Below are 27,207 nucleotides of genomic sequence, written 5' to 3'. Positions count from 1 at the left end.
ATAACTAGTGCCCCATAAATGTGACATGGAATAAAAGGTTAATTTTTTTTGTTGGTAAAGGAGGTAACACTTACTATGTATTTCCGCATATTAACATTTGTTTCTTCCGTGTCGTTTTGAGGTGAACACCAACTAGGTCGTTGTTTACTTAGCAACAGTCAGATTCTGGCAACGGCGCTTTTTGTAGGTGGCTACATAACCGAATTGCATATTAAAAAGTCAGCTTAGTTCCTTTGTCATGGGTAATGAATATTTATAAACCATGTAGTTTGAAAGTTATTCTGGGACAGAGGGGGGGTGAACATTAACCACTTGACGAAATATCCTCAACCAAAGATGTCTTATCTGGACTCGTCGGAGGCTCCTGATGAGGAGGAGACTTTTTATATGCAGTGCAGAGCCGCCTACCTAAGTGTGTTCAGATCCAGTCTGTCAAATATCTCATCGAAACAGGAGTTATGTCGAGGTAACTCTTTCCATAATATTCGCAAAAGCTTATTAATGTTGTAAAAGGATTTTTTTTCCCTATGGTGTAGCATTATCTCAAATCTGTAACACATCAGGGACAAATTGTCTACTTCTACATTTCCATTCTTAAGGCGAACACCTATAGACAAGTCAATAGTCATGTCTCACAATTTCAATGATGAAATGCAAAGTTTATTGACCCAAAATAATTTGGAACGTTTAGTGACTCTACTAAAACACGTTAACCAATTTGTCAATGTCTATCCATGTTGGGAAGGTTTGCCTCACACATGAAAACAATAGAAGCAAGGATATAATTGCAAATGTGCATAAAAAAAAATAAAAAAATTTAAAGTGTGTTTTACATGTCAAGTATATGCAATATTAAAATGTGGCCAGAAAAATGACCAAAAAAGAACTTGAATAATTGTTGGTTGATGTTACTTGCCTGGTTAGTAAATGTCCCTTGTGGATGAATTAGATATCTACCAATCCATCCATCCAGTTTGTTATTCATCTAATTCTTTTTTTTTTTTTTTTTAAGTTCTCCAGTTAGCTGGTAGAAATCCCTCTCAGACCACTCTTGATAAATATTGGAACCCAGGAACAACTCACATAAACTTTGACGATTTCTGTGAGATACTGAAAAGTGAGTGGAAAACAGAGAACAATGAGCTGATGGGAGTTTTCAAAAAGTTGGATGCAAATGGCGATGGCTACATCGCACACAGCCAAGTGGAAAAACTTCTTACAAATGTGAGTTACTTTGTACATACAGCGGTTGAAATAAGTTTTTAACAAGTCACCATTTTTCTCATTAAATATATTTCTAAAGGTGCTATTGACCTGAAAATTTCACCAGATGTTATTCATACATACAAAGAAAGTAGAACAAAGAAGCTCAGAAATTAAGTTATGTGTAATAATGTGAAACGACACAGGGAAAAAGTATTGAACACGCCAACTGGTATTTATTTAATACTTTGTACAAAAGCTTTTGTTTGCAAGGACAGCTTCATGTCATGACCTGTATGGAGAAACTAGTCGCATGCATTGCTCTGGTGTGATTTTGGCCCATTCCTGCAAACAAGCAATCTTCAAATATTGAAGGTTCCATGGGCTTCTTTTATGGACCTTGAGTTTCAGTTCATTCCATAGATTTATTTATTGGATTCGAGTCAGGTGATTGGCTGGGCCATTCTAGCAGCTTTATTTTTTTTTTCTTTGAAACCAATTGAGAGTTTCCTTGGCAGTGTGTTTTGGATTATTATCCTGATGAAATGTCCTCGTTTCATTTTCATCATCCTCGTAGATGGCAGCAGATTTTTGTCAAGAACGTCTCGGTACATTTGCCCATTCATCCTTCCTTCAATAATGTGAAGTTCACCAGTATCATTTGCTGAAAAGCAGGCCCACACCATCATGTTCCCACCACCGAACTTCACTGTTGGTTTTGTGTTTTTAGGGTGGTGTGTAGTCCCATTTCAACTCCAAACGTGGTGTGCATTATGGCATCCAAACAGTTGAATTTTGCTCTTATCCGACCAGACTATATTCTCCCAGTATTTAACTGGCTTGTTCAACTGTTGTTCAGCGAACTTTAAACGAGGTTTGACATGCTTTTTCTTTCCAGCAATAGGGTCTTGCGTGGTGAGCGTGGATAGAGGCCCTGGCGGCGGAGTACATTGCTCACTGTTTTCCTTGTGACAACAGTACCTGCTAATTCCAGGTCTTTTTGAAGCTCTCCACTGGTGGTCATTGGCTCTTGGACAACTCTTCTGATTATTCTTTGTACTCTTCTGTCAGAAATCTTGCGAAGAGCACCTGATCGAGGCAAATCTATGATGATATGATTGGCTTTCCACTTACGTATTATGGCCCCAACTGTGGTGAAATGCTAATAAGCTTAGATATGCACCTGTAACCAATGACATAATTATGTTTCACAACAATTATTTTGCGATGGTCTTGAGACAGTTCTCTGTTCTTACCCATCATGACATGTGTCTTGACTCACACCTTGGCAATGAGACCTTTTTGTAGGTCATCAATTAAGACCGAACCAGCTGATATTCATTTGCACTGACAAGGGGCTGGATTGCTGTTTGATTATTGATAGATTTTAGGTGTTGTCTTGGGTTTCCATGCATTTTTGCACCTCCCTTTCTCCATGTATTCAATCATTTTTCCCTGTGTCCTTTCACATTTTTACACACAACTTAATTTCTGAGCTTATTTTTTTACTTTTTTTGTATGTATGGATTACTTGGGTTGTTCCCAACATCTGGTGTGATTTTCAGGTCAATAGCACCTTTGGAAATATATTTAATGAGAAAAATGGTGATGTGTTAAATACTTATTTCAGCTGCTGTGTTTTGTATTAGATATGCACACCTTTTGCGATTTATACTAACAAAGAGTTTTTAACTTAACATTCAGAGCATGAAACAATATGTATTGATTGGTTATAATCTTAAAACCTTTAAATGGTTGTTTTGTCAGTTAAATATTTAAAAATTTACAGGGAGGAGATAAAATGACACCTGAAGAGGTGAAGGCCATTTTCTCACTAAGCGACATCAACAAGGATGGCAAATTTAACTACGTGGAGGTAAGTGTGCATATGTAAATACTGAATAGATCTTTTCAATCTGCCCTTTTTCCATGACACTTTCTGGTCTTTGTGTGTCCAAACCTAAAAATTGTGATTTGTACAGTTTATGAATTCGTCATCTACAAGTCTTTTCCTTTGTGTGTTATTGATAGATACACTATATTGCCAAAAGTATTCGCTCAGCTGCCTTGAGTCAGATATGAATTTAAGTGACATCCCATTCTTAATCTATTGGGTTTAATATGATAACATCGGTTCACCCTCTACAGTTATCTTACACTCTTCTGGGAAGGTTTTCCACAAGGTTTAAGAGTGTGTTTATGGAAATTTATGACAATTTTTCCAGTTGCGCATTTCCGATGTTACACACAGATGTTGAACGAGAAGGCCTGGCTCTCAGTCTCCGTATTAATTCATCCAAAAGTGTATAATGTGGTTGAGGTCAGGATTGTGCAGGCCAATCAAGTTCATCCACATCAAAGTCTCTCATCCCTGTCTTTATGAACTTTGACCTGTGCACTGATGCACAGTCATGTTGGAACAGGAAGGGAACAAGCTGTTCCCACAAAGTTGGAAATGTCCAAAATATTAGCCCCTAATCTCCAGTGAAAGGAACTCTTAATGCTTTAGCATACCAAGAGATGTTGGACAGTCAAACAGTTTGGGGATTACCCTTTACTGTTCCAACATTTCTGTGCAGCAAATCACAAAGCAAGGTCTATATAAACATGGATGAGAGAATTTGGTACGAATGATTTTGACTGGCCTGTACAGAGTCCTGCCCTCAACCTGATAGAACACCTTTGGGTTGATTTTGAGAGGACCGTGAGCCAGGCCTTCTCGTCAAACATCAGTGTGTCACCTCACAAATATGCTAACCCTTGTTGAAAGCCTTCCCACGAGAGTTGAAGCTGTTATAGCTGCAAAGGATAGACCAACATCATATTTAACCATATGGATTTAGAATGGCATACCACTTAAAAACATACTGTATGTGAGTCAAGACAGGTGAGCAAGTACTTTTGGCAATGTAGTGTATCACAGACATACGTAGAAATGTATGAAGAAAAACAATTAACCACATCTAGACATTTCAACTCACACTTTTCTCAGAGGAAAATTACTTAGACCTCAACAGGGATAGAGTAGAATACGTAGATGTGTGTTTTGTTTTACATTAACAAGAACATTTGTTGTGTGTCATAAAGGGAAAGAAATAGACAATAATAAATACACTCCTACACTATACACTCCTAATTGTCCCTACAATTAAAATAGCAGCAGCTCTTCATACAGGTTCTTTTTTTTTCATTCTGTAAGAAATAGAACAACTGATGAGACTTTTTCACCAGAGCCGAGATGTTAATTGACCATGTGAGATCCCTACTCATTTATTTAATTTCCTAAAAACTTGATGTTGGTTACCACAAATCCCCTTATGGTTAGAAGAGCATGATCGTCATGGTTTATGTTGTTGTTGTTTGAAATCTTGCCTACCTCAGTTGTGTCATCAAAAAACAAGTTATTGTGTTTGTAGGGTATTTGACAATGCAGTCAAATATACAGTATATAATGAGTATATTCTAGGACTTGAAACACAACCCTGTGGTGCCCCAGGGCTAACAGTCAGATTAGGGGAATATTATGAGATATATTAATATGAATTAATATTCTTTAAAGAGTCTATTTTCTCTTTCTTTTAAATTCAATATTGGCGTGTACTGCGTTGTCAGCGGGTTCTGGGACAAAGCAGTAGTCGTGATCGGCGGCAGGAGGGCATTCCATAGGCTGCTCGCAGTGCTCATCCTGCTCGGGTCTGCTTACACGGTCCCAAACACCAAGTCTTGGTGCTTGAATTGTGTAATTGTTCTCCTGGAACAATACCAGGACAGCGCTTGTCTGTAGTTTATTCCTTCCCTCTTGGGTTTTCGGTGGAATAATCTGCTCTGGGGTGAAGTGCAGACTGCAGACCTTGATGTATGATGTGACAGTGAACTTGTCACAACAAATTTTCATGAGCCACCGCTTTCGGAGTGTGACATCGCTGGGAAATCTGTGGTAACTTAAAACACAGTTGTGCTTTGCAGAAGATGTGCACATTGGAACACAACAATGTGCATGATACTGTTTTTGTTGCTTTTGGAAAACAAATCAGTCTTTTTTAAGGCTCATTCTGCTGTTTACGGTAGGGTCTAGCCAATATGGTGACAAAACCGGAAACGCATGAGCCTCAATACTAAAAAGTAATGATGTAACAATTCATTCTTAATATCGATGTATCGATTTCTATTCCTACGATTCAACTGGACCGATCTGTGCTCGGCAAGTAAGCCTTCCGGACATAAATATATCAATACAAATGTTTTTAAAAGGTAATCAATCAATTGTATCGATAGTAGGAAATAACACATTGGATTTTAGCATGGCAGGCTTTATATGGATGTGTGAATGTGTTTTATTTACAAGAAAAACGCTTGTAATTCCTTTTAATTTGCAAGATTTTTCACTTAGCAGACGACAGTTAGCAGTTGCTTTCTTTTTCGTCAGCTCTTCTTAGTTTCCTTTTCTACGCCCCACATCTAGTCACTCCTTTCCGTAGTGCTCCTAGTGGTTGGACGAGTGGTTGTGTGGGTGTTTTTTTAAGCACTTTCTTTATTATTATTTTTTTTATTTAACCTGTCCGTATGTCTGAAGAATGGCAGATGAGGAGGAGGCCAACGAGAAATTAACATTAAGAATGCGTGTGTGTGTGACTTGCGACAAATAAAAAACAAGTAAAATCATAGCTGAAATAATGTTCATTCATCCATCCAGGTTACACCCTGAACTGGTCGCCAGCCAATCTCGGGGCACATTTAAGCAAACAATTATTCAGACTCACATTTACACCTAAGGACAATTTAGAGTCTTCAATTAACCGACCATGCATGATTTTGGGATATGGGAGGAAACTGGAGTACCCGGAGAAAATCCACGCAGGCACGGGGAGAACATGCAAACTCCACACAGGCAAGGCCGGATTTGAACCCAGGTCCTCAGAACTGTGAGGCAGATGTGCTAACCAGTTTTTCACCGTGCTGCCCGCTGAAATAATATGAATAACTAAATTGCTGTTTTCCCCTTCGTTTTATTGCAAAGCAATACAATCAACTTTTATTAAGCAGACACATAGTCCGTTAGAAAACACATACAGTAAAGGAAGGTCATCAGGAAAATCTTTATTTATATTATATTTAATGACCATAATTAGTTTTACAACAGAAAGAAACAAGAATCTAAGAAGTTTCACCTGCACTGTCCATTATGCAGGTATTTATTTCACAGTCACATTGGATCAATTTTTGGCTCAAAAGTTACTGAATCTATTACCAGCTACTGAATCGTTTCGGATCGTATTCTAAATGAACCAATATCATCCTTGAATCGATTCGGCAATCACAAATCGTGATACGAATGAAATTGTTGCTAAAACAAATCATTACACCTCTACTAAAATAGGAATCTCAAACAGTATATCACAGTGAATTGACAAAATTACTTATAAAACTACCTACAAAATTACTTATATTAACCTTTATAAGGTTTAATGTATTTTAATGTGTATTCTCTTGTTGTCCCATAACTCACTCCAGTATGTCCACTTTGCTTAGCCAGGCATCCTGTGTAGAATAGCAAGTTTCATTGTTTGGTCTATATCGATAAGGATGCAGCTGGCTTCTGGATGTTGTGTGTGAATTTTCTCTCAAGGGAATGTACTCGATCTGACTGAAGAAACTTCCTTATCTGTTTTTCACAGCTGGGCTTCAAAGAGAGTTAGGCGCTCCAGCCTTCTCTCCCTCCTACTTCTCCCACTCCATTTCTCACTCCCTCTTCTCAGTCGCTCTCTCTCTCTCTCCCTCTCTCTTGGTCTCTCTCTCTCTCTGTGTAGTACATACTATGTAAATAGCTCTTTGTAAAAAATCCCACAATGACAAGATTGCGTTCTTAATTATTATTTGCCAAAACAACAGTGACAATAAAGCTCTATTCTGTTCCATTCTATTCAAATTTACGAGTTTCACTTTTGGAATTGCATTGCAAAAATACAATGAATTATTCTACAGTATTCTAATTTATTGAGATACACCTGTATTGCTTTTAGTTCTGTAGACAACTTGTGTCCACTGTGGAGAAATGTCAGATGACCTCTTTGGTGAAGCTCCACTCTGATGCCAAGCTGAAGAGACAAAACTTTGGCAGCCATGAAGACAGCCCTCCAAAAACCTCCATGACATCACCATCAGCAACTCCTCCTCAGTATCCAGAAACAATCTGTTCAGATCCAGATATCACAGTGCGGAAAGGTAGTAGAATAACTTTTAATCTGCTTGTGTCAAAGGCTCCAATTTTTTTTTGCCTTTCCTTCTGTTGATTTACTCCTATGTATGTTTGTATTTTAGATGCACACCCATTCACACCAGTTGTCCCCATGCACATTACCGCTTTATTGTGATGAATGTAACAGCTCTCTTTTCGATCAATTTTTCACTCCCCAGTGACAAATCACCTCATTAGGACAGTTCATTCATCAGGAAAGCCACACAATTAGAACCTCTTGTTTGTTGGAAGGAACTGTGAAGTGCTGTGATTTGGGTAATCACTTCTGCCATTAGCAGATTGACAAACACTCATCTACACCAGAAAGAACTACAGACTTTGGTGAGAATGCTCTGGCCAGAGAAAGATATGTTTTTAGAAAATTGATCATGCAACTACTAAGTCAACCCTCAGTGGTCAAGCCATCAGTCTTGTACAGGGCATGGTAGAAACAAACAGAGATCCTGCCAAGGAAAGCTGAGGACAATCCCACTGTGGGGTGATAGATGGGATTGATCTAAGTGGTCAGTCTATGTTCATGTTATTGATTCGGACGATCCCAGCATTACTCAGTGGGGAGAGGATGAGGGATTTGAAAGGTGGTCAGGAGGAGGACCCAGGTCAACCGCTACTGCAAAAACAAATGAGTTCCCACACAGTAGTCAGGATTATCACGTTATTGTGCCTCTCCCACATATTGATTTATCCCTGTTACATTTTAATAAGGACCCGACACAATGCAACCCTGTTGCACTTGTTGAATGTGTTGTTCTTCCATCTTGAAAACAGTTGGGGTTGCTCATTTGGATCTACATTTGTCAGTCTATATTTATGCTTAATCCTGCAAAATCCTGAAAAGTACTCATTACATACATATGGGATGGTTGATCCATGTTTAATCGGTGTTCGAACAATTCGATTGGATAGTTAAAAATTGTCCTCAGAAAAAATAGCAATAATTTAAAAGTGAGGAATATTTATTTCTTCTAAAGTACAGCACATGGTATATATTTGTTCTAGCTCATCACATCACTTTGCATCCTGAAAGCATTTCTCAACAATCACTGGCTGCAACCAGTCTAGGGTCTACCCCACCTTTTGCCCAAAGTCAGCTAGACTAGGCACTTCCAGCTCACCCATGACCATAGTGAGGATAAGCGGTATGGAAAATGGATGGATGGACAGATTGCGGACACGTGTTAGCACATAGGTGTTATCTGTCATAAAATAATTTTCAAGTTAAACATACTGTTATGGGCGGCACGGTGGACGACTGGTTAGCGCATCTGCCTCACATTTCTGAGGACCGGGGTCCAAAACCCGGCCCTTCCTGTGTGGAGTTTTGCATGTTCTCCCCGTGCCTGTGTGGGTTTTCTCCGGGTACTCCGGTTTCCTCCCACATCCCCCCCAAAAAACATGCGCGGTGGGTTGATTGAAGACTCTAAATTGCCCTTAGGTGTGAATGTGAGTGCGAATGGTTGTTTGTTTATATGTGCCCTGCGATTGGCTGGCAACCAGTTTAGGGTGTACCCCGCCTCTTGCCCGAAGATTGCTGAGATAGGCTCCAGCACGCCCGCGACCCGAGTGAGGAGAAGCGGTACAGAAAATGGATGGATGGACATACTGTTATGTCAGCTGTTGGTTGACATTGAAAGCACACTTTTTCTTGATTTCAAATGCAAAGCTTTTTCATTTAATATGTCAACCTTTTTTTGTATTTTCTTAAAATGATAAAAAGAAACTTACACCTTTGTTAGCATTGGATAGTTGTTTAACTTGAAGAGGGTTTGTGTTTGTATTCAGACAGCCGACCATCCTCTCGTCCTTCTTCTGCTCGCAGTAGACGATCATCTCTGTCAAACTCAGTCACTGCAACTTCCAGCACCAGCAAGGTCAGTAAAATATCAGAGCCTTTTTGTTCACAGGTACCTCCCGAAGCTACTAACAGTCATTGGACTAAATAGTTTAACAAAAATGAAACACCACTAGTATGATCTCCATCAAAAGTGGAGCACTATTATTTTGGTAAGCCACATTTTTTAATAGTCTTTTTATAATCTAACCCTAATGACAGATGTCCTTAACAAAAATGTGTAAATGATATCTGAATATTTTGCATCAAATGTTTTACAGCATGTACAGTATGCAACATGAAATGTATTTAATGTGGAAGATAGCAACGTTATAGGCTGCTTTCCATGTTTGTTTTCACTCTACTGGCTTGAGTTCAGCTCGTTTGCTTTACTTCATAGGAGAAAATCTATAATGACCCCGTTGCTCCATCTGTCCCATGACAGTGTTGTTTTTTGACATCATCACATTTCTATGAATTTTGTCTCCCATGGGATGCATAGTCTCAAAGAACTAAACGCAATGTGATTATTTATGTGTATCTTGGCTTGCATTGCACCAAATTAAGTGGTTTAATGTATGTGTACGGGGTTCCTTTGGTGTGCTGTAGTACAGTATTTCAAAGCTATGGCTGCAGGTGGCTGTGCCTGGTATTAGTCTGCCAGCTCACCTTCTCTCATGGGGAGCATTCTTCCTGTCTTGCGTGTCAACTTTTATATTTGGACAGTGAACAAACAGTACAAACACACTTTCGCAATACAGTAAATTAATGTAAGCTGCTTTTTACAGACCTGAAATCTTGTCTAACGTGTCTGCCCTCCTCTGGATGAACATGAGTATTACAATGTTTATAGGCTGCCAGACTTGGTGCAATAGTGAATGTTAAGGACAAGTATGGAGAAAAACCTCTTTGAAATAATCAGTCAAGGTGAACCCCAAGTTCCCCCTGAATCTTACTTCTTCCTCACATTTTGGGACAATTATATGCTTCCAACTTTGTGGGAACAGTTTGGGAAAGGCCCCTTTCTGTGCAGAGTACAAAGGTAGGTCTATAAAGGCATGCTTGCCTGCTCAAACATCTTTGGGAGGAATTGTAACAGAAAATATGAGTCATGTTTTGTCTAACATGAGTGGCCTTTAATGTCACAGAACCGCATCTTTCCACAAGAGTGGAAGCTGGCATACAGTAGCTGCAATGGAGGACAAGCTCTATCATGTCTTCCATCTTTACTTCTTCGATTTTGAAAGTATTGGTATTGGCACATCCAATAATTTTGTTCATATAGTGTATGTCCTCTACAGGTCTATGGTTGACTGCTTAATTATTTAATCCCATGTATTTCCTAGGTCATTAGAAGAATCAGTTCGCTTAATCAGCGCAGTAAATCAGTTTTAGTATGTACAATATCTACATCAAACTATGGTAAACTACTCATTGTAGGTATAGTCATTATTGCTGATTATCCTTATAGGATCAAATAAATGTGCCAAATTATTTCAATTAATATTTTTGCTTGATTGCTTCAGCAGTGGCATCACATTTGCATGAGGGGATGTTTCTTCCTGGAAGAGGATGGAACTATCAGCTCACTGCAGTACCAGCTGAACCTGCCCCAGACTTCCATTGTTACCCTAAGCATCCAGCCTTTGAGCCTCGACCAAAGAGCTGGTATGAATGCAGTTTCATTAGTCATAATACCTATGTTGCCATGTCAAAAGAATACAGTACATTATTAGTCTATAAACCTTCTCCCTTCATATACACTCATATATGGAAATTACATTTATTTAATCCTAGAAAATTATTTTACATTCCACGACTCAAGGAAATTGAAAAATAACATTATTGTAGGTGATAATGATATAACAGGATGACGTACTTATCGGAAAACTGACAAATTTAACCATATTCTCCTCCACGTACACTTAAAGGAGGTATGGCGTCAGAGGTGAGCGATTCAATCAACCCAAGAAGCAGCTCACAAAACTCGTGAATATAGACCAAAATTAATCACTTACCTGAGGAAGTTGGTCTCTACAAGGAGGCATTGCAGCGATCGAGTCCAATAAAACAAGCTTATGTACATTTATTTAATGTCACTATTTTCACTCGTTATTGTCTTAAAAAACAACAACAAAAAACATCCAGACTTTGAATATCGGTGAAAATTACACCCCAGCCTTGCATGCATGTACGTTAACTAGTATGGGGAAATTAGACCTGCTTCTAGCGTTTATGTCACAGCTTAAGTTGGGTGAAAAGTGGGTGAGCCAAGATCTGTTAAAAACAATCAGAAAAAAGGCCCAAAAAAAGGGGGGGGGTTCTTTCTGCAGACAATGTATTTAAGTCCAGAACTATGGAATATGTGCCAATATTCACTGCATTAGAAAGGCTCCGTGAAAGCAAGCACCCATAGAGATTCATCCATCCATCCATTTTCTGTACCACTTATCCTCACTGGGGTTGCGTGTGTGCTGGAGCCTATCTCAGCTATCTTCGGGCGAGAGGCAGCGTACACCCTCAACTGGTCGCCAGCCAATCCCATAGAGATTCAATTGCATTAAAATTTGTGAAGGATTGCATTTTGTCACCAAGCTACCAAATACACCTCAATTAGTATAGCGGTGTGGCGCATGATCTCCCCCGTCACGTTGACAATTTAGCCAAACATTATTGTAACATTATTATGAAAAGCTAATGCTAATCTGTGCTAACACTGCAACTCTGTTTAACTTTTGGCTTTGACATTATAGTCCTTCGGCCGCTGCTTCAAAGCAGCTTTTTCACTTTAAAATCAGTCTCGCTGCAAAGTCATTACATTAGCTGAGAAACTCGTTGTGGTGGGTGTTAATTAGCACTACTGTTCATTACAGTGGGGCAGAAGTGCAAAATGGCTTGCTCACAGACACATTTTCAATAATAGGCAGATAACTAAAAATTTACTGTACTTTGTTGTTTAATTTCACACTTGACTGGTGGGCAGGCACTGTCGAGACCCAACTATTTATATACAAACATCCATATACCTCTGTTTTATAGAAAACCAGTTTTTGTCATACATCTGTCATACATTCATAAATGTAAGCCTCTCTTTATTGTTTTCTACTTTGTTTTTAAGACAAGCCTTCCCCCTGGATGAATGTGGACACAGCTCTTTTTGTGATGTTAGCTGGCGATACAGAAGAGGATTCAACACTAATGTGTTTCACTGGTGCAAAGGACAAAGAAGTAGGTTTGCATTGGTGGCATTTCCGATTCTCTTCAATTTAAAATTATTCCCCACTTACCGGTAGATCTTGTGTGTTGATATAGTCATATGTTTTACACTGAATATTTCTTCCTCTGTACTTGGGAAGGAAAAGGTTACATAAAAGTACATCGTAGTCGTGTAAACGTCTCGTTGATAATCCACTTCAATTAATCTCAGTAATTATTTCACCAAGCTCCCTTCAGTGATGTTGTAATGTCTTGTTATGGCAATTGCAAAGTACATACAGTGGAACCGCCGGCTACGAATTTCATTTGTTCCATGAGCCCGATCTCAAACTGAAAGGTTTGCAAACCAAGGTGTTTCCCCTTGAAATGAATGGAAATGCAATTAATCCATTCCAGCCGCAAAACGATGTTAAATTGACCTTATTTCGATTGTTGTGTGGTTAAAAATAAATAACATGCAATATAGAAATAGGTCCATCTATCCATTTTCTGTACCACTTCTCCTCACTAGGGTCGCGGGCGTGCTGGAGCCTATCCCAGCTATCTTCGGGCGACAGGCGGGGTACACCCTGAACTCGTCGCCAGCCAATCGCAGGGCACATATTAACAAACAACCATTTGCACTCACATTCACACCTACGGGAAATTTAGAGTCTTCAATCAACCTACCACGCATGTTTTTGGGACGTGGGAGGAAACCGGAATTCCCGGAGAAAACCCACGCAGGCACGGGGAGAACATGCAAACTCCATACAGGCGGGGCCGGGATTTGAACCCCAGTCTTCAGAACTGTGAGGCAGATGTGCTACCCAGTCTTCCACCGTGCCAATAGAAATACGTGAAAACACAATTTCTGTTGATGAAAAAATAGTGGGTTCGCAAATCACTGTGCAGTTCCTTAGCCTTTTCGGGTAAAGTAATGATTATGTTCACTGTGATTACTGCTAGCCCTAAATGGCCACCTGCTGCCCTAATGCAGCACAGCTTTTGCATTGCATTTTGGGATGTGGCAGCCATTTTAGGCACAAAAAAAAACTGAATATACCAGAAGCACAGAGCTAATTATCTTGATGCATCGCGAGAAAAAACTAAGTTCTAAGCCTTCCGTAGCCATGTCAAGACTGTTTGTAAACTGAAAATAGTATGTAACCCAAGGTAATCTTTCTTTTAAAAATTGTTAATAAACCAAATTAACTAATAAACTAGTCACATTCACACCTATGAGCAATTTTAAGTCTTCTATTAAGCATATTCTTGGAATTTAAGAAGAATCGAGAGTGCCTGGAGAAAAAACACAGGTAGAACAGGAGAACTCCACACAGAAAGGTCATAGCCAGGATATGAACTTGGATCATGAGAGTTTCAGATAAATAAAATATTACAGTATGTTATCTGCCTTTGTTAGCCAATTTGATTGTTGTGGTATTAAAAAAAAAATGCAACAGATCCATTTTGTGAAGTGTACAAATTTCTACAGAAGTACATTTGGAGAGGTGAACTGAAAGCTGGGATGTACTACCTACTGCCATTCTCCAGTGGCTGCAGATTTAAAAAAAGGAGCAGAAAGAATGTCTCTGATAAATCTGTAGAACTTGTCTACAAGACAGACACTGGAGAACTCGACCTCACCAGAGAGTTTCGGTGAGTGTTTTTGCTTGTTTGTTAAGATTCTAAACTTTTAAGTATTCATATTTCAGTATAACATTGAGTGATAACATCTGGTTTGATATGGGAGTGTTTTCTTGTATGGAAGGATAGCATTGCTTGTGTATGTTAATTATCAATGTCCTAGTTGGTTTTGGTGTTTGAGTTCATCATAATTAAAGTCTCTACAACGCTGCCTCTGCCACTTAGGCAAATAGGAGGCAAATATAGCATTAGTAGCGCAGTAATACCATAATGTGCCACAGGGAGGCACTATCGGAGATCTTTGACATGATAGACCTGGACGGGAATGGTTTGCTCAGTCTTGAGGAATACAATTTCTTGGAGCTGATGATCAGCGGAGAAGAGTGCAAGATGGGGACGTGGGCCATCTGCAAAGGTACAGCTAGTTAAAAGCATTCATTCATAATGTTCATCGAACAGTGTATTTCTATATGATGCAGAGGGGTGTAACGGTTTGGTATGTACAACCCCAATTCCAATGAATTTGGGACGTTGTGTTAAACATAAATAAAAACAGAATACAATTATTTGCAACTCATGTTCAATCTCTATTTAATTGAATACACTACAAATACAATATATTTAATGTTCAAACTGATAAACTTCATTGTTTTTACCAAATAATCATTAACTTAGAATTTTATGGCTGCAACATGTTCCAGAAAAGCTGGGACAGGGTCATGTTTATCACTGTGTCACATCACCTTTTCATTTAACAACATTCCATTAACGTTTGGGAACTGAGGACACTAATTGTTGAAGCTTTGTAGGTGGAATTCTTTCCCATTCTTGCTTGATCTACAGCTTCGGCTGTTCAACAGTCCGGGGTCTCAATTGTCCTATTTTTTTTACGCTTCATAATGCGCTACACATTTTCAATGGGAGACAGGTCTGGACTGCAGGTAGACCAGTCTGCAGGTAGACCAGTCTAGTAGCCGCACTCTTTTACTACATGTGTGGTTTTGTCATGAACGGAACAGAAGATAGGACCCAAAAATGCACGACTCCAAAACAAATGGACAGTTTCCAAAAAGAGAGGTTTAATAGACGGGCATAGGTCGGTACACAGGCAGGCAATCCAAGAAAGGCAACAGTATCCAAAAACATGAGGCAAAGAGGCAAGGTCGATAATCGGAACAGGGTCAAGTCTTACTGTGAGTCTGTGACAAGGAATGCTAGAACGCGACGACAAGGTACAACGAACTGGCAACGAGAGGGAATGAGACATGAGGTTAAATACAATAGGTAATTAGGGTGAACGAGGCACAGGTGCTGAAGATGCTCACAGGAGCAGGTGTGTGTGAAACAGAGAGGGGAAGACAAAACCCGGAACAACACACACATGACAGTAACCCCCCGTTAACGGCCGGCCCCAGACGGCCCTGGGGCCCCTGGATGCGCAACGTGGAAGTCCCGATTGAGCGAATCATCCATGATAAACGCAGACGGTACCCATGAACGTTCCTCAGGCCCATAGCCCTCCCAGTCCACCAGATATTGAAACCCCCTCCCCCTCCGACGAGACGACAACAGCCGCTTCACAGAGAAGACAGGGCCCCCATCCACAAACCGGGGGGGAGGAGGGGGCCTGGAAGGCGGGACCAGAGGGGACTCCCGGGCTGGCTTGAGTAGGCTGACGTGAAAAGCAGGGTGACCCGCATCGACCTTGGGAGCCTCAGCTTCACGGTGACAGGGTTGATGATCTTTGTGATGGGGAAGGGCCCAACGAACCTGGGAGCGAGCTTCTTGGACTCCACCCGGAGTGGAATATCTTTGGTCGAGAGCCAAACTCGCTGACCCACTTTGTAGTTCGGGGCCGGTGTCCTCCGACGGTCAGCAGCGGCTTTGTAGGACCGTCCCTGGCGCAGCAGCATCTGGCGGGCTCGCTCCCAGGTCCTCCTGCAGCGCCTCACCAAGGTTAATGCCGCTGGAACTGTGGACTCTGGGGCTATGGCAGGAAACAGAGATGGTTGGTAACCATGCACAACGTGAAAAGGCGATAGACCAGTGGATGCAGAGGGGAGGGAATTGTGGGAGAATTCGACCCAAACCAATTTCTGAGACCAGGATCGCGGATCCTGTGAAGCGAGACATCGGAGCCCAGTCTCCAGGTCCTGGTTCAGCCTCTCGGTTTGGCCGTTGGTTTCAGGATGAAACCCAGATGACAGACTGACGGTAGCACCTATGAGATTGCAAAACCCCTTCCAAAATTGCAAAATGAATTGGGGACCCCTATCAGACACCACATTCTTGGGGAAACCATGGAACTTGAAAACCTGATTAATCATCAGCTCGGCAGTGTCTCTAGCTGAGGGGAGTTTTGGAAGTGCAATGAAGTGTGCCATCTTAGAGAACCTGTCAACAACTGTAAGAATGGTGGTATTGCCTTTAGAGGCCGGTAATCCTGTTACAAAGTCTACGGAAATGTCTGACCAAGGACGTTGTGGTATTGGCAGGGGTCGCAACTCCCCAGAAGGACGTTGATGAGAGGGCTTGTTGGCAGCACATACCTGGCAAGCATTGACATAATCGATAACATCCCTCCTAACATTAGGCCACCAAAAGCGCTGTTCGACCACTGATTGAGTCTTGGCAATGCCTGGGTGACATACAGTTCGGTTCGTGTGAGCCCAGTGGATGACTCTTCCCCTTAAGGTCGGAACCACATAAAGCCTGTTTTCAGGGCAATCTTCAGGGCTAGGAGTGTTTTTCAGAGCCCCTTTAACCACAGTTTCAATGTCCCAAACAAAAGCGGAAATGAAACATGACTTGGGCAAAATAGTCTTAGGGTCGGACAAAGAATTCTCTTCGGAGAAAATACGTGACAAAGCATCTGGCTTACCATTTTTAGAACCAGGTCGGTAGGATAGCGTGAAATTAAATCTAGTAAAGAACAGAGCCCATCTAGCCTGCCTCGCATTTAATCTTTTAGCAGTCTTAATATACTCAAGGTTCTTGTGATCTGTCCATACTAAAAATGTAGTCTGTGCCCCCTCTAGCCAGTGCCTCCACTCCATCAAAGCCACCTTGACTGCCAGCAGTTCACGGTCACCAATGTCATAATTTTTCTCAGCTGGGGTCAGTTTTTTGGAGAGAAAAGCACAAGGATGTAATTTATCATCCTTGAGAGATTTCTGGGAGAGCACTGCTCCTATTCCGGCATCAGACGCATCGACTTCTACCACAAACTGCTGTTGGAGATCTGGCAAAGTAAAGATGGGAGCGGAGGTAAAGCTCAACTTAAGTTTTTGAAACCCTGCCTGACAAAGCGGGTTCCATGCAAAAGGTTTGTGTGGCGAGGTAAGATCATGCAAAGGAGAGGCTATAGAACTGAAATTTCTGATGAATTTTCTGTAGAAGTTTGCGAACCCTAAGAACCTTTGTACATCTTTGCGTGACGTGGGAGTAGGCCAATTAATTACTGCATCGACTTTGCAAGGGTCCATTTTGACTTCACCTTGAGCCAGGACAAAACCCAGAAAAGAAACTGAAGCCTTGTGGAACTCACATTTCTCAGCCTTAACATATAGTTGATTCTGCAGTAACTGCTGCAAAACAGAGCGGACATGAATAATGTGAGTCTCCTCATCCGGGGAGAAAATCAAAATGTCATCCAAATAAACAAAAACATAAACATTCAACATGTCACGCAGGACATCATTGACAAGGTTCTGGAAAACAGCTGGAGCGTTAGTAAGCCCAAAAGGCATTACCAAATATTCATAATGTCCCGTTGGTGTGTTGAATGCTGTTTTCCATTCATCCCCCTCCCTTATCCTGACTAGATGATATGCATTTCTTAAGTCCAGTTTGGTGAAAACCTTGGCTCCCTCCAGGAACTCAAAGGCGGTGGAGATGAGAGGAAGAGGGTACCTGTTTTTTCGATACAGGGTCGCAGGGTTTTGTCTTTCTTGTCCACAAAGAAAAATCCTGCTCCCGCAGGGGATGAAGATGGGCGAATGATCCCGGCTGCAAGTGATTCTTCCACATACTCCTTCATGGCCTTGTGTTCCGGCCCTGAAAGAGAGAACAACCTCCCTCGTGGTGGTGTGGTTCCAGGCAGCAAGTCAACAGCACAGTCATAAGGTCTGTGGGGTGGAAGAGACTTGGCCTTGGTCTTGGAAAAAACATATTTAATGTCATGGTAACAGGTGGGCACTTGAGACAAGTCAGGTTCAGAGTCAATAAATACAGGTGTATGAATTTCTTGATCAGGAGAGCATAGTGTCACTTTAGGAAGAACCCGTGTAGGGTCTTCCTTAATGAAATTCAGACTCACCTCTCCCATGCCCTTGCTACCGGCACCGGCAACTTTGACGTGACAGTTGCTCACGGAATGACCCAACTGACCGCAGTAGAAGCACCGCCCTTCCCTCAGCCGGCGTTGACGTTCCTCAGGGGAGAGACGGAACCTGCCGAGTTGCATGGGTTCATCCGTGGGGACGCTAGCCAGAGGGTTGAGACCGGAACCAGGGGATCTGCCTTGGTTTGGCTGGTCACCGAGGCTCGTCCTCCAAGTGCGCGGTGACGCAGCCCTCCGCCGATCTCCATCCAGCTAGCGATCCAAAAGCCTCTTGTCGATTTTTACGGCGAGAGCGATGAGAGTGTCCAAGTCGTTCGGCAGGTCTAGCGGGACTAAATGATCCTTGACGGCAGGGGATAGTCCTTGAAAAAAGGCATCGAGTAGCGCCCGATTATTCCAATGACTCTCAGCTGCTAGAATGCGAAACTCAATCGCGTAATCTGACACCCTGCGCTTGCCTTGTTGTAAGGTGACAAGGGAGCGAGCTGCCTCACGATCAGGAGTCGAAAATTGAAAAATTTGCTCCATAGTCTTTACGAAAAAAGCCCATGAATGACACGTGGCGTAATTGCGGCTCCATTCAGCAGTAGCCCACGCCTCCGCACGACCAGTCAGGTGGGAAATGACGAAAGCGATTTTTGCCCGCTCGATGGGGAAGGCAGCTGCCTGCAGCTCAAAGTGGAGTTCGCACTGCGTGATGAACGGCTTAATGTTCCCAGAATTTCCAGAGAACCTCTCCGGTCGAGAGAGCTGTGGGCAGACAGCAGCGGAGGTGGCAGGTGGCTGCATGTTGACTGCTTCACATGGAAATACCGTGGCGGTATTGGGTGTGGTGCCAACTGGTTCCTTCTCTTGAATAATTTTCATAAGAAGTTCAAACTGCGAGGCCACCTGTCTCATCATATTGTCCTGATGCCTTGACAGTCCCTCTAGATGAAGGTGGAGGGCAGCAATCTGGTCATCCTGCTTCGAGAGGCGTTGACCCTGCGCTTGAAGGGCTTTGCGCACCGGGTCTGAGTCTGCTGGGTCCATGTTATGGCCAGTTCGTTCTGTCATGAACGGAACAGAGGATAGGACGCAAAAATGCACGACTCCAAAACAAATGGACAGTTTCCAAAAAGAGAGGTTTAATAGACGGGCATAGGTCGGTACACAGGCAGGCAATCCAAGAAAGGCAACAGTATCCAAAAACATAAGGCAAAGAGGCAAGGTCGATAATCGGAACAGGGTCAAGTCTTACTGTGAGTCTGTGACAAGGAATGCTGGAACGCGACGACAAGGTACAACGAACTGGCAACGAGAGGGAATGAGACACGAGGTTAAATACAATAGGTAATTAGGGTGAACGAGGCACAGGTGGTGAAGATGCTCACAGGAGCAGGTGTGTGTGAAACAGGGAGGGGAAGACAAAACCCGGAACACACACACACATGACAGTTTTGGCATTGTCTTGCTGAAATAAGCAGGGGCGTCCATGAAAAAGACGTTGCTTGGATGGCAGCATAAGTTTCTCCAAAACCTGTATGTACCTTTCAGCATTAATGGTGCCTTCACACATGTGTAAGTTACCCGTGCCATTGCCACTAACACAGCCCCATACCATCACAGATGCTGGCTTTTGAACTTTGCGTCCATAACAGTCCGGATGGTTCTTTTCCTCTTTGGCCAGGAGGACACGACGTCCACAATTTCCCAAAACTATTTGAAATGTGGACTCGTCGGACCAAAGAACACTTTTCCGCTTTGCATCAGTCCATCTTAGATGAGCTCGGGCCCAGAGAAGCCGGCGGCGTTTCTGGGTGTTGTTGATAAATGGCTTTTACTTTGCATAGTAGAGTTTCAAGTTGCACTTACGGATGTAGCGCCGAACTGTATTTACTGACATTGGTTTTCTGAAGTGTTCCTGAGCCCATGTGGTGATATCCTTTACACATTGATGTCGGTTTTTGATGCAGTGCTGCCTGAGGGATCGAACGTCACGGGCATTCAATGTTGGTTTTCGGCCTTGCCGCTTACATGCGGTGATTTCTCCAGATTCTCTGAACCTTTTGATGATGATATGGACCGTAGATGATGAAATCCCTAAATTCCTTGCAATTGTACGTTGAGGAACATTGTCCTTAAACTGTTCGACTATTTTCTCACGCACTTGTTCACAAAGAGGTGAACCTCGCCCCATCTTTGCTTTTGAATGACTGAGCAATTCACGGAAGCTCCTTTTATACCCAATCATGGCACCCACTTGTTCCCAATTATCCTGTTCACCTGTGGGATGTTCCAAACAGATGCTTGATGAGCATTCCTCAACTTTCTCAGTCTTTTTTTGCCACCTGTCCCAGCTTTTTTGGAACATGCTGCAGCCATATAATTCTAAGTTAATGATTATTTGCTAAAAACAATAAAGTTTATCAGTTTGAACATTAAATATCTTGTCTTTGTAGTGTATTCAATTAAATAGAGGTTGAACATGATTTGCAAATCATTGTATTCTGTTTTTATTTATGTTTAACACAACGTCCCAACTTCATTGGAATTGAGGTTGTACCTAGGTTTGGGGGTCACGGTTCGGTACAACAGGAAAAAGCAACAAAAAGTTCCTCATACATAATTCTGGGTTTCTTTTATTTATTCTCAGCAGAAAGTCGTGTAAGTAGTAGTAGTAGTAGTAGTAGTAGTAGCAGCAGAACAGTTAGAACTACCTGAGATAACATGGCATAAGCTGTAGAGTCTTAACGGTAAGATAAGGTATTTTCTTTCTTTCTTTATTTATTTAAACAGGCTCATTAATCTACACACATCACCCCATATTGACAGAACAAAATGGAATTGTTGAAATTTTTGCAGATTTATTAAAAAAGAAAAAACTGAAATATCACACACCATAAGTATTCAGACCCTTTGCTCAGTATTTAGTAGAAGCACACTTTTGAGCTAATACAGCCATGAGACTTTTTGGTAATGCTGCAACAAGTTTTTCTCACCTGGATTTCCGTTCCATGTACATGCCGCACAACTATCGAACAACACCGACACACTGTCCTCTTCCAATTCACCACTCGAACGCCATCTCTGTTGCACTCAACGGGAAACCCAAAATTTCCCCACACAGCTGATTTGACAGAAGGGGTCTTCTCGCTGCTGTCTCTCATCTGAATTTGACGTGACACCAACTTTTCTTCTTATTGTGTTCTGTTTAATGACGGTTGGCAAACAGTTTAAGGTGCATTACTGCCACCTGGTTTTGAGTGCAGATACTGCAATAAATTCAGTCATAGTCGTCATATGACTGCATGCACCGAACCGTGATCAGACGGGGACAAATTCAAATACTGTTACACGCCTAATATCATGTCAAGTACAATTAGCGGAAGGGTCATTGACAAATGGTTTTCCTCTATGTTGCATTTGAATGCTGAGAAACCATGTTACCAAAATACAAGAAACTGAGATTTAAAACACAGCAAATATGTCTACTAGACTGCATCAAGAACTCTATCCATCCATTTTCAAAACCACTTATACTGTTCAGTGTCACATATTTTTGACACATTTTTTGTCTCAAATTCACCCTGGTTTTCGATTGAGATACAGAGGCATGATGATGATTTTCCATCTTCATGCAGCAACATCGCAATTTTAGTCTCAGAATCAGAATAATCTTTGTCAAATGAAAAAACTAACTGCAAAAATAAAAGTAAACATTTCAAGAATGTCACATTTTACTGTATTTCAACAATTTGTATGATTTGAGTTGTATATTTTTGCAGATTAACATTAGTGTGAATACCCCCTCTGAATATTCGCATCTGTATTTTTTGTGTCCACAGAGAATTTTGACATGAGAAAGAATCAACTGACAAAACAGGGCTTCATGGAGCTGAATCTGATGGAGGCAACGGAGAAAGATGGGGACTCTGATGACCTGTGGACCCTCGTGGAAACCATGGGCTACAACCGTATGCTGGAGCTAGTCGAGGTTGTCATTCGTTTAAAAAAAATATGAAATAAATTATAATAATAATATAATGATTTATACTAAAGTAAAAATCCCAATATAAAATCCTACTTTATCAGGCTTGCCCATTCCAGATAGATATACACTGTGAGAGCACACAGCCATCAGTTCGGCCACTCAGACTGGACTCCGGGCCCAAGATTCTGAACCAGGCCCTGCAGAAGTCCATCACTTTAGAGGGAACAGCCAAACAACTGAAAGGACAGGAAAATGTGCTCATCTACACCTACAGAGGAGAACACAGGGTCTCATCCCTCATAGTCAACAAGGTAGAAAACATTTGACGTTTTTTTTCTCTGTATGTTTAGGTCAACGCTGATCGTTTCCAGCAGATTTCCATCACTATTGCATATCGTCATAACCTTATTTCTGCTATAAATAGTATAGTCATGCATTCAAGAACTGTATGGAGTTTTGCTGCTTAAATATTTGAATACCTTTTTTAAGTGGGGGTTATTACAATCATTCATTAATGGTGTAGTGGTTCATTCACCTGACCTCTGTGCAAGGCAGCATGGGTTCAGTTCCCACTCAGTGGTGGGGAAAATGCAAGTAGAGTGCGGATGGCTGTTTTTCTGTGTGGCAACTAGTCCAGGGTCTAGTCTGCCTATCATCCAAAATCAGATGGGAAAGGTTCCAGCTCCTCGCGACTCTGAAGATTACAGTACTAAGAGGAGTAGCCAATGGATGGATGAATATTAGAATCACAACTTGTTATGATGAAGTGCAGTTCTACTCATTGTACTTCATTATTAACTTTTCATTTGATGAAGAAACAATACATTAATAACTGATCATTATTGTTTTAAGAACAGTTGCATATTGTTGGCAACAGCTCTTAAATTGGAGCTGTTGTTTAGCTGTACCTGAAGTATCCTTGCTTGTTCGTGGCCATTTTTAGCCACACCCATTGTTAGTGATTGTTTTATATTTTGTGTTTTTTTGTTTTTTTTTGCTTCTTTTACTGCACAAAGTTTAAGCCAACATCTGTTCTTGTCATTAGCAAGAAAACTCGATTAATTTGTATTTTTTAACCCTACAAATTCCAGTTTGTTTGGGGTCAGGGTTGTTGTGCAGTTTGTAAAACAACCAAACAAATGATTTTATAATGTACATTGTCAGTGCAAGTCACTGATGGTGTAGTGGTACATTCGCTTGACTTAGGTGAAGGCAGCAGTCAGTGCCCCCTCAGTGACATTGTGAATGTGAGTGTTATCTGTGTCTGTTTGTGCCCTGTAACTGACTGACAACCAGTCCAGGGTGTAGTCTGCCTTTTGCCTGAAGTCAACTACTATAGGCTCCAGCACCGCATGACCCTGAACAGGATAAGCAGCCTTGAAAATGGATTGATGGAATGATTAGTGCTACCTTTTTCTTCATATATTGTGAATACTGGAGTACAGTTTATTTTACAGCCCGTGCAGGCAGCTACCGCTTCTTAAATTAAAATGTAATTCCACTCCATGGTCAGCAGAGGGTATCAGCAGTTTGTTTTTGTCATTCATTTGCTGTCAGTGATCCATTTAGGTAGTGGTTCTCAAGGTTTTTAAGTACCACCTTAAAAACACTCAACTCCAAGTCTCATCATCATGACCAACTTTAAAATAGATTGGGATTAATATATCCATCCATCCATCCATTTTCTGAGCCGCTTCTCCTCACTCGGGTCGCGGGCGTCATCCCAGCTATCATCGGGCAGGAGGCGGGGTACACCCTGAACTGTGTGTGTGTGTGTATAAAGTTGAATAGTCAGTCCAATTCATTAAAACAAGGCAAAGGTTCTATTCCTTTAAAGTATATCATATTTTTGTTAGCCAGGCCAACATGAGCTTAACTGTGCTTAAAGGAAAAATAAAAAACCTGTACTTAAGTTATTCAAGTATTGCAAAATACAAAATTTTACCTAAACAAATATTTTAAAAAAAACATTTCTAAAAGATTAAATGCAAATGTATTGTACTTAAAAATTAAATACAGCTGAACTGTATTTCAATGTACTATAGTGGATTGTTGTTGTTGTTGTTTTTTTTAATCCACTGTAACATTATGTACAGTTTGAACATTTAATTCCACACTTTGAGCATCACTGCATTAAGCCTTTAAATGCCTCTTTTGGAAACTAAGAATATTAACATGAAATTGTCAAAAAAACAATAAATGATGTAATCTGGTAGAAAACTAAAAAAAATTTTGAATTAATCATTTATTCCCAAATTGTATGATTTAATCCAGTAAATAACAATGAATTCAAGCATTTAGTTTTCATGATTTTCAGGTGGCCATGCATGATAGAGCCAAAAGGTACAATTTGATGCTGTATATTATTAATATAGTTAAAGAGCTGAAGCTGGAAGTGACAAAATCAGACAAAAATACACACCCTCTACAAGTTTCATTCCATTTACATTAAAAAGCTAAAAGGATTCAAAAAAATGGAAGCGAGGTGGACACAAATTGCCAGCATGGAGCCCAGAATGTTTGATGTGTACAGTACCATAGCAACACTGGCAGTCTGGAAAAACATCACCCAAAAACCTTTGTCAACAACAACACATTATTACCGGTAAAAGATATGTACGCATTATTAATATGGTGTATGTATATTTTTTTACTTGCAAGGCAAACATGATCAATTGTCACAGTGATTGGTATCCCCCCTCAGACCAACCAGAAAGTGACAGTTCGTGTCAACAACAAGCACAACAACAACTGCTGCAGCAGTAGAGGCCTGAATGTGTTTGCTATAGAGGTGCCAGCCAGAACTAAGATGGTAGGACATTTTTCTATTTCCATTATTACCTGATCCAAGTTAAATCACACACAACTAAAATCACTTAAAGAATTCTGAGGTTGTTGATGGGTTTGGAGGTGTATTGGATGTTAATAAGTGATATGTGTTGTCCACTAGGTGTGCCAACATGTCCTGCCCACCAGTGAAAAACAGGACTGGGCGTACAACTGTGTGGAGACTTCACTGACCTCTAAATAGAGCTTGCACACGGTATGCTGCCCGTCTAGGCTTGGGAAACACAAGAGCTTGTCGAAACACTTCAGGTGATGGCACAAAAAATAAAAAATTAAATGGCTGCACCAAATGTGGTGCTTACTGTCTGAAAGCAACCTTGCATTTAGAGCCGTAGCTGACTTGCTGTTTCTGGTGCAATTTATGTATTTAGCTAACATTTATTTATTCAGGTAAGGCAGTTGAAAACCGATTCTCATAGACAGCAGAGTACAACAAAGCAAAGTAAGAGCAAATACAAATACAGAGACAACTGGTACATCTTCTTCACCCTTCCATTCTGGTTATGCAGTGCAGTGTCTGCTTTGGCGATACTGTCTGGGACTGCCAATGAAATGTATGCCTGTGCATTGCACTCTGGTTTGAACTGTACTTGCCCTTGGCCTTTTCAGCTGAGTCTCGACCTTCTATTTATGTCTCACAGACCGTTCTTTGCCCTTTGACTTTATTTGCTGAAACAGTAGAGCCAGCTAACTAAATGTCACATGGCGTATGAGATGTATTTTATGCCACTGTCTGCATTTCCTTTTCCGACAGGTTAAGTTTAAACCCTGAGCTGTTGGGCCACATTATATGTGGTTGTAAATATTGTAATCAGTGTGCAGTATAGTCTTTTTTATTTTGCCTATATTTGGTATGTTTTTGGACAGATCTTTTTTTCTTCTTTGACGTAAGAATACACAAAAATGTAAAATTGTACAAATCACAAATCGAATATCATCAATTCATTCATTTCCCTTACCACTTATCCTCACGCGGGTCGCGGGCGTGCTGGAGCCTATCCCAGCTATCTTCAGGCAAGAGGCGGTGTACACCCCGAACTGGTCGCCACCAAATCGCAGGGCACATATAAATAAACAACCATTCACACACACATTCACATTCACACGTACGAGCAATTTAGAGTCTTCAATCAACATACCATGCATGTTTTGGGGATGTAGGAGGAAACCGAAGTAGCCGGAGAAAACCCACGCAGGCACGGGGTGAACATGCAAACTCCACACAGGCGAGGCCAGATTTTAACCCAGGTCCTCAGAACTGTGAGGCGGATGTGCTAACCAGTCCACCACCGTGCCTCATAGAATATCAGTCATATGTTATTAGGTCCCCCCGTGCCTGTGTGGGTTTTCCCAGGGTACTCCGGTTTCCTCCCACATCCCCAAAACATGCACTATAGGTTAATTGAGGATTCTAAATTGCCCGTAGGTACAAATGTGAGTGTGAATGATTGTTTGTTTGTTTATATGTGCCCTGCGATTGGCTGGCGACCAGTTGAGGGTGTACCTGGCCTCTCGCCGGAAGATAGCTGGGATAGGCTCCAGCGCGCCCGTGACCCGCGTGTGGGGAAGCGGTTTGGAAAATGAATGAATGAATGTTCTGGAACATGAGAGGTCAAACATTTATTTTATGTATCACACATATCTTTGTTGAAGAGCTCTGCAGACAAGCAATAATAAAAGGCTGATGTTCAACTTCTGATGTTCAGTTTGTGATGAATAAACACACTGTGATGCAACAGGCAAACAGGAATGGCCTCAGGCCTATTTCTCAACATTTCACCCACTCACAGTGCACAAGCATGTTATTAGGATATATTTATGAATGGGTAACTTAACATTTAAACAATTAATAAAACCATTAAACATGTTTGTATTTACTTTCTATTCAGGTTTATTTCCTTTGTCAGTTT

General features: G+C 41.2%; 1 protein-coding gene across 4 annotated transcripts; it reads left to right on the top strand.

Moving 5' to 3' along the window:
* Positions 1-18: 18 nt before the first annotated feature.
* efcab7 (EF-hand calcium binding domain 7) lies at positions 19-26,989 on the top strand. 4 transcript variants are annotated; one of them, XR_009789392.1, is made up of 14 exons: positions 19-466; positions 1,013-1,224; positions 2,993-3,079; positions 7,224-7,425; positions 9,242-9,330; positions 10,817-10,958; positions 12,409-12,518; positions 13,984-14,147; positions 14,417-14,550; positions 22,305-22,453; positions 22,552-22,761; positions 25,155-25,262; positions 25,401-25,546; positions 25,688-26,989. XR_009789392.1 is itself a non-coding variant. In XM_061779631.1 (13 exons), the coding sequence occupies exons 1-13, from the start codon at positions 337-339 to the stop codon at positions 25,479-25,481; spliced, it is 1,815 nt and encodes a 604-aa protein (XP_061635615.1). In that variant the 5' UTR covers positions 19-336; the 3' UTR covers positions 25,482-26,989. The 4 variants fall into 4 exon arrangements, 3 of the variants coding, with proteins under 3 accessions (XP_061635615.1, XP_061635614.1, XP_061635616.1); XM_061779631.1 differs by having other exon boundaries at positions 10,820-10,958; positions 25,401-26,989; XM_061779630.1 differs by having other exon boundaries at positions 25,401-26,989.
* Positions 26,990-27,207: the final 218 nt, after the last annotated feature.

Source organism: Phyllopteryx taeniolatus, chromosome 7, assembly GCF_024500385.1.
Source record: "Phyllopteryx taeniolatus isolate TA_2022b chromosome 7, UOR_Ptae_1.2, whole genome shotgun sequence".
Classification (NCBI taxonomy): domain Eukaryota; kingdom Metazoa; phylum Chordata; class Actinopteri; order Syngnathiformes; family Syngnathidae; genus Phyllopteryx; species Phyllopteryx taeniolatus.
This window is presented reverse-complemented; position numbering and strand designations above follow the sequence as displayed.

Bases quoted from the DNA above. Each gene is read 5' to 3' on its own strand.
- efcab7 (XM_061779630.1), top strand. From the start codon at position 337: ATGTCTTATCTGGACTCGTCGGAGGCTCCTGATGAGGAGGAGACTTTT. The intron at 12,519-13,983 runs GTAGGTTTGCAT...AAATTTCTACAG, and splicing joins CTGGTGCAAAGGACAAAGAA to AAGTACATTTGGAGAGGTGA. The intron at 25,263-25,400 runs GTAGGACATTTT...GTTGTCCACTAG, and splicing joins TGCCAGCCAGAACTAAGATG to GTGTGCCAACATGTCCTGCC.